We start from the raw sequence: 16,041 nt of genomic DNA, 5'->3' as shown, positions 1-16,041 counted from the left end.
TATGTTTTGGTTATTGGAATAGCAATTGCCCATTATATGAGTTGCAGAGTACGTTCTTTCCTTTCTGCTCTGTCTGCTAGATTAGACCACAAGAGGAAAGGTACCATTACTGTGGTCCCATCTTGAGACATGGGGTGGTTGTTAGAGACTGGAAAGCTGTGATGTCTCAGGACATTTTGGGTGCATGTGTGTGGGGGAAGGGGACAGTTGGGCCTTGCCCTGGTGAGACAGTGAGCTGCCCCACACCCCCTGGAGCTGTATCCCGGCCCAGCAGAGCTGCCAGTCACTGGCACACCAGAGGCAGTGCTCCATTCTCCCCTAACCCAGCTCCTGAGTGACCAAATGAGCACATGTCCCACCTGGAGGAAGGGCCCATGAAGGCCAAAGGGTTATTTAGGGCTGAACACAAGGCCATCACCTTGTCTAGATGCTATCTCTTGGAGCTTCTATCTGAACAGGGCTGGAATTCAGAAGTTGGTAGCTGTATGTGTGCTTTTCTATATATTTTCTGTCTTTTTCTCCTCATTCCCTCTCATTGGAATACTTTGAGTAATTTCCCATTGAATGGATTTAAAGTTTGTTAAGTGGAATGGTCCAGGTTAATGCTGTGAGAAGTGTTTTATGTTGATTGGATGTTGTAGTAAAGCTTTAGCCAAAGTTGCTTGATTGTTCTAAAGTTTCCCAGTAAACTTGTGTGTTATTTTGACCTCATGAGAATATCTGGTTGGTATTTCTCCCATGTGTCCAACTCAGAGTGCATGGACTACTGGAAGGCCCTTTCAAAAGTCCCATTGAGCGAGCAGATGGAGACTTTACAGGGGGGAGTCATTTTGTCTCTGGTTTTTGGTGCTGTTCAATAAGCACAAGAAAAGTGGCCTCCTACAGAAGTGGAGAACATCAGAAAAAAGGTGTGGGTTTAATCCCTGGAATTAGAGCAGCATGTGCCTTTTAATGAATGTCTGCACTGGCCAAGAGGTCAGAATGTCTATGGATTAATATGTTCAGCGTTACTTGTACAGTTGAGTGTTGAGTCATGCAAAAGAGCGTTCAGTTAATTGAAAGCTTATGGTTTTCTGTAAATAGTTTGATTGATTGTCTTTGGGAGTGCACTGACATTCATTTTTGTGGAAGAATCATTTCTGCTCCTGAATTCTACTAAACAAAAGGATTAAAAAGCCCGCATATGTGACATGTGCGATGCATTCTCACGTGAATGAGAAATTCTGGTCTGAGAATAATACACTTCTTGTTAGATCATGTAATTCAGTTCTTCTTTATCTGTATCGTTAACAGACCATGAATGAGTTTGAATACCTTAAGCTACTGGGAAAAGGCACTTTTGGAAAGGTCATTTTAGTTAAAGAAAAAGCAACTGGACGGTATTACGCTATGAAAATTCTGAAGAAGGAAGTTATTGTAGCAAAGGTGAGTAGATGGGAAACTTCATCCTTGATACAGCCTTTGTCAAAGTCATGGGAAGGATTCTCGGAGTAGTTGTAAATAATTGTTCTGTTAGTGTTTGAAATGGACCCCTGGTCTGGGGAAATCACTCTGCTGATTTCCTTCTGCTTGTGTTTCAGGATGAAGTAGCGCACACGCTGACAGAAAACCGGGTTTTACAGAACTCTCGGCACCCGTTCCTAACAGTAAGCATTTCTGCCTCTGCAGAGTGTAACTTGACATCAGCACCACCACCAATGCTTTCCTTACTTTTTGTTACTTATATAATGCATCTGAGATGTGTGTTTTCAGAGTGGCTGTGTAGTTTTATACCCTTCCATTTTTGCGATGCCCAAATGAAAATACTTCAAGTTTCCTGATTCTTGCAGAGCAGGTCCTCAGCACCTCTTGAGGACAGGGTTTCAGGGAGTGGTTTTACATTAGGGCTCACCCATTTAATGACTTGATACCTCTTGACAGGAGTATCTTCTTTCCTTGCCCTTCAAATGTGTGGTCTCTTTGTAGCAGAGCTCAGGGTGACCCTGATCATGTGACAGACTAAGTCAGGAAGATATACTGGGGAGAAAAATTTGATTTTGGTTTTTTTTTTGTTTTTTAAGCTCCCAGAAGCAGCTCATTTTGGAATCAGAGCACTGGTAATGTCAGACAAAGGATAGTGGTAGGAGCATGTGGAATGGGGAGAGGAAGAGCAGTACTGTGCTTTTTCTGCTGCTTTCCTTTTGGATTCTGAAGCCAATCCATACTCTCATTTCAGAGCTTTAAGTGCCAGCAGTCTCTCTGGGCTGAGTTCAGATATCCAAGTTCCATCTCAAGATTTTGTTTCTAATATTTATTATAAGTTACCTCTGAATTGTCTACAGCTGCTTAAAGCCTTTAAAGACACTGTGTCGGATGCTGGTTGTTTCCTTTGGCCAGGTATAAGGGTTTAGCTGGAATTCAGACCTTTTAAGCATGACCCCTGGAAGTAAAAATTGCCTCTGTTGAGTAAAATCAGTAATGTTGACATGTCTAAAACCTGGTCCTTCATTTTTCCCAGAAAAAATATGACTGGTTGAAAAGCATCATCCCTTGTAATGAAGATAACAATATCATATGCAGTATTTTCTTTTTAATGCTTTTATAAACGCAAGTATCCAGAACAAGGCCTGTCTTGATATTAACTACAAGACTGGGTTTAGCTTGGGTACTAGGAAAAGGTTCTTACCCAGAGAGTAGTTGGGCCCTGAACTCAGGGACTCCTCAGGGAAATTATCACAGCAGCAGCCTGGCAGAGTTCAAGGAAAATTTGGACAACACTCTAGGCCCATGGTGGGATTCTTGGGATGGTCCTGTGCAGGGCCAGGAGCTGGACTTGATCCTTGTGGGTCCCTTCCAGTTCAGCATATTCTGTGATGAAAAATCTTAATACTGTGGCAAACAAGTTGATGTTACTCTTGCCACGGGAATACATGTGACTGGGCTATACACAGACACCTTGTGACTCTCCATCACAGCCTCCATCCGGTCTGTTTTTGTGAATTGCTCACAAATTGGTATTGCCAGTGTTGGGCAATCCCCTGGAGGGCCATCAGCAGGGAGCAGTTGCAGGCAGCAGGGCAAGGGAGCTGGTGTGTGAAAATACTTGTGTGTTTCATATAAGAGTGTGGTGAAACCTTGTGCTCCAGGGTTGCTTGTGGCCTTCTATGTGTCAGTTGAACCTGTGCCCAGAGGAGGAAACTTCACAGTCACTGTCGGTACACTTTGAGTTCCTATTAATGGGCCAGGACTTTGTTTCACAGCATTTTAGGTGATGATAGCTTCTGCAAGGAATTGGTTTAATATTTTATTAAATTCATTTAATGAAAAAAGTTGGCAGTGAATCAGTCCTCAGCTGCAACAGGAAAATACAAGTATTATGTAAGATTTAAGAACAAAAAGTTCACTAAAATAGAAAATTTCATGTCTGCTTCTGAAACTCTATTAAAAATGCTTTCCTAAGTGTCACTATGATTTGTCTTCTGAGTTTTGGTTTAAATCTGTTTCAGGCTTTAAAGTACTCCTTTCAGACACACGATCGCTTGTGTTTTGTTATGGAGTATGCTAATGGAGGAGAGGTAAGGGAAATACAATAATGTTTAATGCTTTAGGATTTTCCTGTTCTACTGCTAATTTTGCTTGACATTATTTAGCTAAGGTCCATTTTTGCAATTCTAATTAGTCCAAGCTGTCCAAGTTAAACAGAGCTGTTCACTGGTTTAGCTAGCATGAAGAAGTAAAACTCAATTTTTTCAACTCCATTTTTAGAACACAGAGGTTTTGGGCATAGGTACATACTTTACATGACAGCAGTATGTTGTAATCTGACACCTAGAAGTTCAAGAAGGCAAGGTTGCTTTCTAGTTGCTCTAGTTGCCAGACAAGTCTTAACACTTAAATTAATATTGTGAGTGTACAATATTATACAGGAGGGAGAACAAGAAACTGCTAACTACTATTACAGTCAGGAAAGAAAAGTTGGAATATTAAAATTTCTCTAAATTAGGCTGTAGTTTGTAGTTCAGTCAAAAACAGTTTTATGATTTTCTGAACCTGTAAGACTGTAGTACATTAACTGGCTATCAGTTTTCATCTGTGAATATATGACATAATTATCTAATAATTTAATTTATGATGCTTTTAAACACATTTGGGGACACAGTTGGGTGAGGATGGGAAGGGGTTTTCTCTTAGGTAATAGCACCTTCCAAGCAGGAACTGGAAGACATAATTCAGAAAATATTTGAAGTTAACAAATTATTGTTCTTGTAGTTGTTTTTCCATCTGTCAAGAGAGCGTGTCTTCTCTGAAGACAGAGCTCGGTTTTATGGGGCTGAGATTGTTTCAGCGCTGGATTACCTGCATTCAGAGAAGAATGTAGTTTATAGAGATTTGAAGGTATGTAGAAAAATCATTTTCAGGCTTTTGGGGCTTGGCTTTTTGTTTGTTGTTAAAAAAAGCAAATGATCCTGAACTATTAAGAAATCCTTTCCTGACTGAACTTTATCCAAACTGTTGTTGCAGCTGTTGGGCTGGACTTTACAGGATGTCTAAACCCTTTGATAGTCCAAGAGGCTGCATAAGGCATATATTGTGACTCTGGCAGCATTTCAGAGAACATGAAGGGTTACTGGGCTACAGGGGTTTCATTTTCACTTGCCTGCTTATGTTCTGAGAGAAGCTTTGCCGATGCTTCTGCATGGTGGAACATAATCCTGGTCTTAGCAAAGAGATGGAAATTCAAACTGCATGGATGTTGTGCTTCCTTGCACTCTGCTCACACCGTCTTCATAGCAGCTGCTTGCAGTCAGAAAACTGCCCAAGCTTCAAGCTTAGGGAGCAAAGCAGGGGAAAAGAAACCCAACCAAACAAGGTATCTCAGGGCAAACAAATGTGAGAAATTCTTGAGGAAAATGCAACAATAGCATTTTTTTTTCTTCCTGAGAAGAGTTTTCAGGATAGGATGAAGTTCCTGGTAGATCCTGAAGATCCTGGTAGTTTATTTAGGGGCAGTCTAAAATGAAGTATGCTCTGTAATGTTTTCAGACTATGTCAGGTTAACTTTGGGATCTCTGCTGGGATTTTATCTGCCGTATCACCATGATTCTCCTGTAATGCACTTTATTGATACACTGATGAAACTGGCCTAATTCCTGGGTGACTTTCTGAAAAACTAGAGGCTCAGGGTGGGATGGATACCATATGCTGAGTAAATGTATATAGTGATTCTCATTTAAAGGGTCTCTTTGGAAGTGGTTCCTTAATGTTGCATATTATTTCTGTTTTATTTATTTTATGCTATTTCTTACTGGTACAGATTACTTCATAAAATCAGAGTAAAAGCAGGGATGAAGTTGTGTGAGAGGGAATACTTAATATACTTTCTAAACAACTGTTGTTCTGTTGATGATGATGTAGAAGTATGAATAAAATGTTCATTTTCTGTGTTCTTTATCTGTGGTTGGTTACCCCAGGACTGCAAATTAATTACTTAATGTTCCCTAAAAACTGAGGAAAATGTTACAAATGTATATTTACATTTTACATGCTTTGGCAGCTGCTGTGACTCTGACCCCAGTGAGGATGAAGTTCAAAACTGATCTGAAAAATTCATGTCTTTGATTATCCTGCTCAGGACCAGTGTATGTTACTCATGTCTTTTAATTTGGCTTTCTTTCCCAGTTGGAAAATCTTATGCTGGATAAAGATGGACACATAAAAATAACAGACTTTGGACTATGTAAAGAAGGTATCAAGGATGGAGCAACAATGAAGACTTTCTGTGGCACTCCAGAGTATCTTGCGCCTGAGGTATGTTTATGTTGGGTGTTGTGCTAAAGTGCCTTCTTACGTGTCTTCCATGGTAGCAGTAGGAGTACAGAATAAATTCCTGTGCAATGATGTACTCATGCACTAACTGCTGTTATATAATTACACATCCTGAGACTCCTTTATTCATCATGATCTGGAACACATCTTTAGCATAATGATACATGATAATTTTTTGGCAGGCTAGTTTCTTCCACTTGATGGAATATGTACATTTTACTGGAACAGGGCTTGTTTCTTGTATCAGATATATAATTTAAAAAAACCCCAGCCTTTTTAATCACTTCAAATATTTCATGAGAGATTACCTTTTTTGCAGCTTTCTATGTGTGCCTATTTCAAAGGCATCAATAGGACTTCACTTAAGAAGTGAAAGTATTGTCCAACTATTTTACTATTATTTTACTATTTGAGGACAGTAAAAGGTGACATGCTTTCAGAAACAGGACAGACCAAGCTTTTTCCGCATTATTTAGCATGGCATACATTAAAAGTGCTGACTATTTTATGACTAGAAAAGCACACAAGATATTTCTCAGTGTTGATTTGAGCACTCCAATTTCAGAGGAAATAAATCCAGGCAGGGGATCTCAGTTCCCAAACAGGATGTTTTGGGGAATTTATTTTGGTGCCAGTTTTATTATTTTCCTTTTCAAGTGCAAAACACAAATGTGTGTTTGCGGGTTTGTTCCTGGAAGCACTCAGAGTTGTGCAACAGAGGTGGTGTTACAGCTGGGAGTGAGTTAGGGATGGATGAGAAGTGAAGTCAGGTTGTCGGGGATGCGCATACGCTCGGTGCTCTGCGGGCAGACTCTGGTTCCTCTGCCCACACTCCGAGCTGTGTGGAAGCAAACTCCTGGAGTTGTGAGGCACAGAGCCTGAGCCAAAGTGGTGTGCCTTGCACGAGGGCTGCTTCCCTTGCAATGGGGCTTTGCTTCCCATCACGTTGACATTTCTGTCCTGCTCGGAGCACACGCAGAAGTGAACCGTGGGCTGACGGCAGGTTATAGATTGTTGGCACAGCTTTCCTCTGAGTTGGGAGACTTGAGCATTGCAAACTGCCTAGAATTGAACTGTGTAAAAGTAACAAAGGATGGGAAACCAGTGTGGAGGAGGAGTATTTCTGCTGAGAGCTGATGTCTTTGCTGTTCAGCACTTTTGTGCTCCCTGCTTTCATAGTGGTGGCAGCATGCTCTTGGGTTTTGTTTGGTTTCTGTGTTTGTTTTTTTTTAACTCCCAGCTGCTTTCAAGGGCCTCCAGTCCTTTGTAATAATGAAGAACACGGGCACCTGTCGAAGTAGCTTGCAGCAAAGAGGTGGAGCCAGTCTCATGATGACTGCCAGCTTTTCTCCATGGATCACCAGAAGTCTTCAGTGAATCTAAATGGGGGTCCATGCACCACAATTTGAGATTTACTGATGCAGAGAGTAATTAGCAGCATGACAGAGTGTTTATTATCATAAATATGGCTTTTATTTTAGCTTCCCTCTTAAAATCAATTGCTGAACTTCAGTTTCTCATCAAGGATTTTATGAGGACGCTAAAAATATTTATTGTTTGGGGTTTTCCTAACTTGGAGTATGGGGATTCCCTGTGCAGGCAATTGGGCTGTTCTTTCTGTTCAATTAGTTGCTATTATTTTTTCTTTTTAATATTTATGATGAGTTACCCCATCCAAAAACCCTGAAGGACAAATCCTTTTGATTAACTCAGTTCTCTCCCTCACTTGCAAATCCCATCTGTGAGTTGGAGTGTTAAATTCTGGTTGTCATCTGGTTGATAGCATGCAAAAAATCTGAAAATCGTGTTCAAGCGATCTTCTGTGTGTTTAAGGTCATACAGCCTTAAAAGCAGGGGTGTCGATGCTCCTGTCTGCATTTGTAACTCGAGTCCAGCACAGCAGTGTGTCTGTACAGTTGTTGCATCGTTGTTTTTAGGTTCATACTGGAATCTCATGCATGGATGACAGTGACTGAACCATGTCAACTTTGATGTGTCAGATGCATCAATGGCTGTGATGTTTACAGCTGTTCTGCCTTCCCTTTCAAATTCCGTCTCACAACAGTGTAGAGCTGCTTGTTAGGAAATGATGATCCCATCATTTAAGTGAAATGACCTTGTTACTTTTCTGCTCCCCAGCTATCCAGTGTGTTACAATAAATGACGGATGAATGCAGTGTCTTTTTTTATGGTATATTTTTGATACAGCATTTCTCTCTTCTGTGCAGTCACTAATACGAGGATATGCTCATTGTGCTAAAGAACTTTGAAGAAATTAGCATTTTATATTCTGTTTAAAATTAATGGAGATTAAGGAAATTATTGTAGTTAGTAATCTAGCTTATAATACAGAGTATTAATACACTTTTTCAAGTAACATCTGAAGTGTTTAGTGCATTTCGAAAGCACCTGTAACATTAACTACGCACAACAAAGGTCACTGTGGTTTTCTTTCAGTCTCTCCTATTGCATCTTGCATATTGCTGCATATTGCAGCAGCTTAAAAAATAAAAATACGAATAGGAGGCCGTGCGAGTGTTTTATTTTAGGGAAGCCAAGTGTAGGGGAGTGCGAACAGGAAGCGCTGGTTGAGCGGGGTGACTCAGAGCGGGAACTGCATTGTCACACAATCTCCGTGAGCCTCGGGAAGGACGGACGGGGCCGGCTCCTGGAATCCCGGCCGGCAGCTGTGCCGGCCGTGTACATGGAGGGGGCAGCTGCACAGCCAGCTGTCGTTTGGTGTGAATCATACGGCCGGGGATGCTGTAAATAGACGGACGTGGGGTAATCTAATACCTGGCAGCCTTTTGATTTTTACTGCAGGCCCTCTCCCTCGTTGAGATAATTAAGGGGAATAATTAGTGAATAAAGAGAGGCAGAGTGCAGAGTTGTTACATGAAGTGCCTCGATTCTTCTTTTTTATGTGCAAAACCTTTATATCAAGATTTTATGGAGGTTAAGATCTTGCTTTTGTTAAGCTTGCACTGACTTAGGCTCTTTTACTCTTTTAATTTTAAGTGTTAAGTATCCTGAATCGCAGGAATGTAAAGCTCACAAAGACACGGTGCAGCAAGAAAACAGGATGGTGGTGCAGTTGTGGTTTGTGCTCTTAGCAAGAGTAAGCAGCTCAGTGCAGGCCCCTGCAGGGAGTAAAGATGATAACTAAAACCTGAGGACAGGGTCTGGAATATGAGATGTTGGTGTCAGCTACAGACAACTGCATAGGAGACACAAAGTCTAGAGAAGTCCTTGTAACATCCACTGCACCAGCCACAAAACTCTCCCTGCTCCCTTCAGCAACCCATTGTGCAGAAGATCAGAAATGCACCATGGCAAAGCTTCTCTGGAGCAAGCAGGAGAGGTGGAGAGCACTGCTGGGGTCCCTGCACCAGCCACTGCTTTGCTAGATAGAAATGCCCAGGGGAAGGGAAGCATGAACTGTGCTGGGCTCCTTTAGCTGTGAGACCTGGCAGAAATCCACCCCACTGACTGTTCCTGTGTTTGCAGCCCTCTAAGCAGAGGCAGGAGTGCCTTTGGAGCAGGGCAAGGGGTTGGAGGGAAAATGTGTCCAGACGATTTGGCTGCCATTTTACAACCTTAAAGCCGGTCAGATGTTAGGAGTGGTGTTCTGGCACTTAGTGTTTAATGTAGAGTAGTCATTGAGTATTTGTGGGTGGTCTTTTAGGATGTGTAGAGCCACCCCTTTGGGATGCAGGTTGATTAGAAGATGATTGATATGTTTGGCTTTTCGCTTGGTGAAGGAACAGGTTGGTGGCCTTTTCTCCCTGTACTGGCTCCTTGGTAGGTTGGGGGTTTTTCTAAAATCTTGGATCCCATTTGGAACAGTTTGTGATGAATAAGTGAGAGTTTAACAGCTGTCTCTGTAATGTGAGAACAGTTCTTGACCTTTGGACTTTCAAAGGTTGTGCTTATCGTGACCATAGTGTGAGGGAGGGTGGGAGAAGGAGGACAAGGAGGCTGCTGTAACATACCTGCTGCCTCCTTTTCCCCCCCTCTGCTCACTTAGGATGGTGAGCATGGATACCAGTTCTTTTCACATGGTTCTTCTGCAAATACTCCACTTGTAGATTTGGCTATGTTGTGGAAGATGGACTTGCTGGGGTAAACTTTGCTTCTTGAGTTGTGTGTTCATGCCTGGTTTGGGAGTATCTTCTAAAGCTTTTTCCTTACATTCTGCAGGTTCTGGAGGATAATGACTACGGCCGTGCAGTAGACTGGTGGGGTTTAGGAGTTGTGATGTATGAAATGATGTGTGGCCGGCTCCCTTTCTACAATCAGGACCATGAAAAGCTTTTTGAACTCATCCTTATGGAGGAGATCAGATTTCCACGCACATTGTCACCTGAAGCAAAATCCCTCTTGTCAGGTTTGCTGAAGAAGGATCCTAAGCAAAGGTGAGGCTGTTGCTTAATAGTTGCGCTTTTTTTAAGGTATTTGAGACAAAATTGTCATTTAATTTTTAATCTGTTCAAAGTGATTATCCAACAAGATGCAGCAAGTGGATCTACTCATTTATTTTTAACTTTTTATATGAGCTGACAGTGTAAACAGTGACATGAAGCAGCTTTGGAGCTGAACTTCAGAGTATGGTGGCTGCCATTAATGCAGAACTATAGCCTGGGAAAAAGCAAGTTAACCCTGCCTTTGGCTGTAATGAATCCAGTGGCTGCTGTGACTTATAAGATGCTCTACACCAAATGCTTTTACCTTCTGTTGCAGTTGAGACTGCTGTCCCTTTCCTGAATTTTTGTCTAGATCTGTGCCAGTGATTTAGCGTCCTGCTTTGGACAGTAGGTGGTGATGTTTGTACCATGTTTGTGTTGGAGTTTATACCATGCTCAATTGACTTTTCTTATTTCCTCCTTTTGGTTTTTTGGGGTTTTTTTTCTTTTATTGCTGTATTTTTTTTAAGAATAACCCTTGATTTAAAAACAAAACAAAACAACAAAAAAAAAACAACCCACAAAAAAAGCCTCTAATGGCTAACAAACAGAAAATAGAACAAGATCCAAAAAGGATGTTGACCTTCACACAGAGATAAACATCAGTTAAAAACCTGCCATCTTGTCAACCCAGACTTTTTTAAAACAAATAATATTGTGACTCTGCCCCTGATCTCCTGTCCTGAACCTTCTACTGTTAATGGGCCCCAAATAGGAAGCCTTTCATGTGAGGTGCAAGCAGAGAATTCCGGTTTGCTTTCTGGTGTTTGTTTAGTCTGTGCATGTGTGTGCACATAGCAGGAAGATGGGGTTTGCCACTACCTGGATACTTGTAGCAAGGATTTCTGTCATCGCTGTAGGCTATTTCCATGGCTGTTTTGTGATGGAAAATCCTGTTGGGAGGTCTCCTAATGCAAATCCACAGTTTGTAACATTGGAGGATTCATCTTGGAGGTGCTGTGGGGAGCGGGGCACGGCTGCAGCCCGGAGCGTGGCCAGCCCTGTACAAGGTGGCAGCAGCTGCAGCCCCTCCTGCCGGCGCCTGTGAGGGGACCTCCAGGAGAAGGTTGTGTAATTGATGAGCAGCCCTCAGGCTCTGTGCTCTGGGAGCCTGGCTGCAGCCCCTGCCAACAGCATTCCTGTCCAGTAAAGCGCTGGGTTAAATGCAATTGTGACCCTTTCATAGCTTATTCAGGTGGGGCCTTTCAATCACCGGGAACACAAACAGCATCTGCTGCAGTTTGTTCTTAAAGGAGCATCTCTGATGAACCAAAATGCAATTTGTTTACAAACAAAGAACACCCACTCGTTTCTAATTACGAGATTTTCCCAATGCCAATAATTACTCCACAATATGCTCACTTTATACAAATAGCCACTTCTTCACGTGGATCTTCTGGAGGCTTGGAAGCAGCGCTGCTCTGATCTGGTGGACAGATGATTTTCGTGCTGCTGATAGAAGTAATTGTTGACTAGATAAGCCCATACACATGCCTAATTGTAATTATGATTAGTTACACCGGTATTTCCTAAGCTTTTCTGGATCATGGACTGTTCTTAAATACTGGTTTCTCTCCCATAACTGTTCCCATAACTTTTGAACTGAAGTTGTGGTTCGGCAAATCCTCTTCACTTTATGACATTTCAGGCTGCATGGAGAGCTGATGTGGAAGCACTAGAGGTAGAATTCGTGCATCCTGCCCTTGTAGTGTTATGTTCTGTTTTCTGGGTGGTCTGGGTGCTGGGGTGGGCGCCTGGCATACTTGGTAGTTGACTCACAGTGAGCTCATGGAGCCATATGGACAAAAAACAGCCAGAGAGCTACTGAAATGCATTCACTGAGAAGTTATATAGTGTATGATAGTCTGATGCTTTGGGAGCCACTGTGTAATTCAACAGAAATCCCCTCTTCCACAAAGCCCAGTTGCGGACAGAAGTTGTATCACTGTATTGCTTGTGGCAGAAAGCTTCAGAATTGGCAGCGTAACTTTGGATGAACTTCAGAGTGAGATGGAGGAGGCAGCCAAAACCATGAGAAAAAGGAAACTGGGGGATGTTGTCACTTCCCCTGAAATAAAAAAATCAACCAACCCAGCAATACAGGTTGATATAATGAAGCTCAGTGCCAAGGATAGTTTAAGTTAAATATCAAGGAGCTAGGGAATTGTGATCTGTGTCAGTGAATTAAATTTGAAAAACGACCCGTTGTACCTGAGCTGGATTTACAGAAGCAGTGTTAGCACTCTGTGTTCAGTAATACCACTTCAGTCTCAAGCTCCCAGGCATATGGAGAAAATGTGAAGAACAATAAATTGCACTCTGCTTTTAATCATGGCTGTTTTCTAAATTTGGTCATATGAAATCCATTTTGTAAGAGAAAAGGAATTTTGAAGTTTCTTTTGGGATTGATAGAAGTTTATTAATCTTGTAATGTGAGCCCTAATTTTCCTAAGAAGGAAAAAATCTATTCTGTAAATATTTCCTGTTAATGTGACCTGAAATTCCCCTTCGCTGCTTTGTGACATGGATCAAATGAAAGAAAGTAATCAGGGCAGTTTTCCATACATGAAACAACAAAGTTTTTGCCTTTTATTGTTCTTCCTCTGGCTGTGGATACTGCAGCCTATAGAGGTGCACATGGATCAGAGCACCCCATGTAAATGGGCTGAGTTTAGATGGATGGGCGGGTTTGTAATTAGTGTCTTGCAAGCTCCAAATCTTGACAGGTTTTTAACTTGAGAGAACTTTAGGATGATTTAATCTGAGTTTTGATGGTCGGATTTCACTACATATCTTAGTCCCTGTCATAGGCCAGGATTGTTCAGCCTCTCTCGGATGGGGTTTGTCACAGGCTGCTTCACTGCCTCTGTGGTGCTGTTGGACCTTGCCATTCAGCAAGAATGAGAGGAAGATGATGCAGCATTTCAAAAATACCTGTTCAAAGATCTAATGACTTCACAGATTTGCAGTTGTGGCTTTGGAGAGCTGAAGGTGCTCCCTGGGACCTGGTGGTCAGTTCTTGCAATGACACAGAGATCTGGTACTTAATTCTTCCCTAGCCATGATGGTTCTTTCCATATCCACACAAAACTTTGGCCACAGATGTTCAGGAATGTCAGAGTCAGTCAAGCCCTTAGTTGTATGAAAACCAAACTCCTTGTTTCTTTCACCAGTGAAAGGAATTTGTAGTTAAGCTGTGTGTCTGTGTCCTCTGTGCTGCTCTGCTACAGGAAGGTTAGATGGCTCTTGAGCACCCTTGCTCTCAAGGACAGGGAGGTCTGCAGCCCTCACAGCCACTGCTGGCATTGGAAGAGTTAGAGATGACATTTGTGGGGACTTCAGGGGCTTGGAGGTGGTCCCAAGCAAGCTGGAGAAGGGTAACCTTGAAGAGCTGGTCCTCATGGACAGCATACTTGGATGCCTTGCGGACATGCTGAGTTTTGGAGCCACACTTGACAGGTGACTTGTGTTTGCTCCAAAATGTGGGTGCCTTGAGTAGGAGAGTGCTTCTGTCTCCAGACAGCTCCAGTGTCCTGTGTATCAGCTGAAGTGCAAAATGCTCAGATCTTCATGTTTCTCCAGGTGCTTTGAGACAAGCTGAGATTTAGTTGTGTATGATAATTTTAGTCTAAATCAGTTCTGTCCACAGCGATTTAGAAAAACTCAAACAGTTCACCCACAGAGATCTAAATTGAAGCTGAGAAAAACATAAAAGGCAAGTTTAAAGAATTTTTCTCCCAGCTTTCCAGAAACCACTACTTCAGAGGCTTCCCAAGCTTCATCAACCTCAAACATGACTCCCCTCGATTACTTTATGTTGTGAAGTGGGAGTTTTTTCAGTGCTTTTTGGATCTACCATGTTTGTGTCACATGCATGTGGTTAATGAAGAAGTGGGGGAAGTAAAGCTAGCTGCATTAGCCTTTCCAAAAGTTTTAATCTCTGAGCAGGAAAGCACTCAAAGACTCCATGTACAGGGCTTTGGGAAGAATTTGGCCTTTTCCTTCCAAATCTGGAGTCTTCAAATCATGCTGTTCTCAAAGCCAGACAGAACTGCTCTGTGCTGATAGTGCTAGTCACAGGAAACTGATGTGGTTACAGCTCCCAAATCCTTCCTGTGGCTATTAGAAGCCTCTGAAGGTAAGGGCCATAAGTAGAATATGTTACTGGTGTCCATCTTGACTGTGTCAGAGCAGGAGAAATGGGAGTCTGTGTGACTTGGAGCTGGTGACCACCAACAGCGTTGGCTGGGCTGTTCTTGAGCCTGGTGGGGATGTTTGTGCTGTTGTAGAACCAGGTTTGGGGGCAGGGGTGACTCAGAGAAATCATGTGAAGACGGGACTGGAAAGCTAGAAGTGTGCAGATTTCTTTTTAAAGAGCTGGGAATGGACCTGGGAGCCGAGCACTCTGGTTCTACATGGGCAAATAGAGATATATTATTTTTCATGTGATCCACTAATTGCAATCTTCCTATGTGTTTATAGACTATATTTGTATACACGTGTTAAAAAATACAGTACAGCAAAATTTAAAAATTATTCATACATTATAAATCTGTGGAATGATGGCTGATGGCCCTCAGTTTATGGAGCACATTTGTCATTAAATGGTTAAAGGGACTTAAAAGCAATATGCAGTTTCATAAAAACTTAAAGTAATTTCATTTTAATATTGGATGTTGCACTTTATTAATAATTTTCACTTTTAAATTTAACTAAAGAAAGTCTCTCAAGTGTAGATAGAAGTTGAATGAATAACCAGAATTGTTTGGCTGTTAGGTTTTGAGGGATGCTTTCTCTTGTTTTTCTTCAAATTGCTTTTTGGCCACCATACTTTTTATTATATTTCTTTGTATACTGTAAATTTCTGTAGCTTTTGCTTTTCAAGTCCTATATATACTATTTAGGAGGACTTAAATGTGCAGGATTTATTATCCAGGAGTCTCTTCAGAGCTCTTATTTGTGCTGTATTTTTCTTTCCTTATTGCATGTCTGTATGAAAGACAAACCTGCTGCTCTTTACGTTCTCACTGGTGCTTAACAATGTTTTTTGTGTTAGTTGCCAATTTAATTTTGTTCTCCTTGAGAGGGACTTTTCATAATAATGCTGGAAAACAAAACTGTATTTTGGAATAAATCCATATCCAAAATACGAGGTTTCTGTTGTTTCACCATTCACTTTGACTGTAATTTTTAAAAGGTAAGTAAAACATCTGGAGTCTTTCTTGGCATTTCCCTGAATATGTGTTTGCCCTTCATGGAACACAGGCTCGTATTAGATAAGATATTCTGCAGAGCACTTGTACATGGCTGCAGGCAGCCAGCCTTCCTGCCTGCTTCTCTGCAGAACACTGTTCAGGTGCTTCTTAGCTCAGAGTCACTGCTGACCTCCTGTGCAGTCTGGTAACATCCGTGCATAAGGAGGATTGACTCCACCCTCTTCATTGGCCATCATCATTGTGCTGTGGAAGCAACAAGGAGTCTGGTAGAGACTTGGCAAAGCCACTAGACCTGGGGGGAACCAGCCGAGAAATGATTACTCACAGAGTTTGTTTCTGTTCCCAGGCTGCCCTGGAGTTTGTCTCTGTTCCAGAGCTGCTCTGCAGCTGTAGAAAGTGCTGCCAGGCAGATGGGAGAGCCCTCGTCCAGTTTGGTTTGGCCCTTGGGGCTCTAGGGTGGACCTGGGTTGGTCTTAGAGCTCACCTGGGGAGGAGAGAGTCACCCAGGTACTGGACAGCTGGGGAGCTGTTCCACTGCCCATTTCCTAAAGGATGAT

The 16,041-nt window shown here is 42.1% G+C and overlaps 1 protein-coding gene across 21 annotated transcripts in view; it reads left to right on the top strand.

The window, feature by feature from the left end:
* The window catches only part of AKT1 (AKT serine/threonine kinase 1), a 77,828-nt gene that overhangs the window by 53,676 nt on the left and 8,111 nt on the right, over nucleotides 1-16,041 (top strand). For all 21 annotated transcript variants that reach the window (XM_086895947.1, XM_086895951.1, XM_086895952.1 and 18 more), the window contains 6 exons: nucleotides 1,294-1,425; nucleotides 1,581-1,646; nucleotides 3,486-3,554; nucleotides 4,249-4,374; nucleotides 5,659-5,787; nucleotides 10,006-10,220. In XM_086895947.1, coding sequence (XP_086752073.1) covers nucleotides 1,294-1,425; nucleotides 1,581-1,646; nucleotides 3,486-3,554; nucleotides 4,249-4,374; nucleotides 5,659-5,787; nucleotides 10,006-10,220 — 737 coding nt within the window. The remainder of the gene's footprint in view (nucleotides 1-1,293; nucleotides 1,426-1,580; nucleotides 1,647-3,485; nucleotides 3,555-4,248; nucleotides 4,375-5,658; nucleotides 5,788-10,005; nucleotides 10,221-16,041) is intronic.

Source organism: Cyanistes caeruleus, chromosome 6, assembly GCF_971803275.1.
Source record: "Cyanistes caeruleus chromosome 6, bCyaCae1.hap1.1, whole genome shotgun sequence".
In the NCBI taxonomy this organism is placed as follows: domain Eukaryota; kingdom Metazoa; phylum Chordata; class Aves; order Passeriformes; family Paridae; genus Cyanistes; species Cyanistes caeruleus.
Note: the sequence above shows the minus strand (reverse complement) of the source record. Positions and strands in the feature narration are given on the sequence as shown.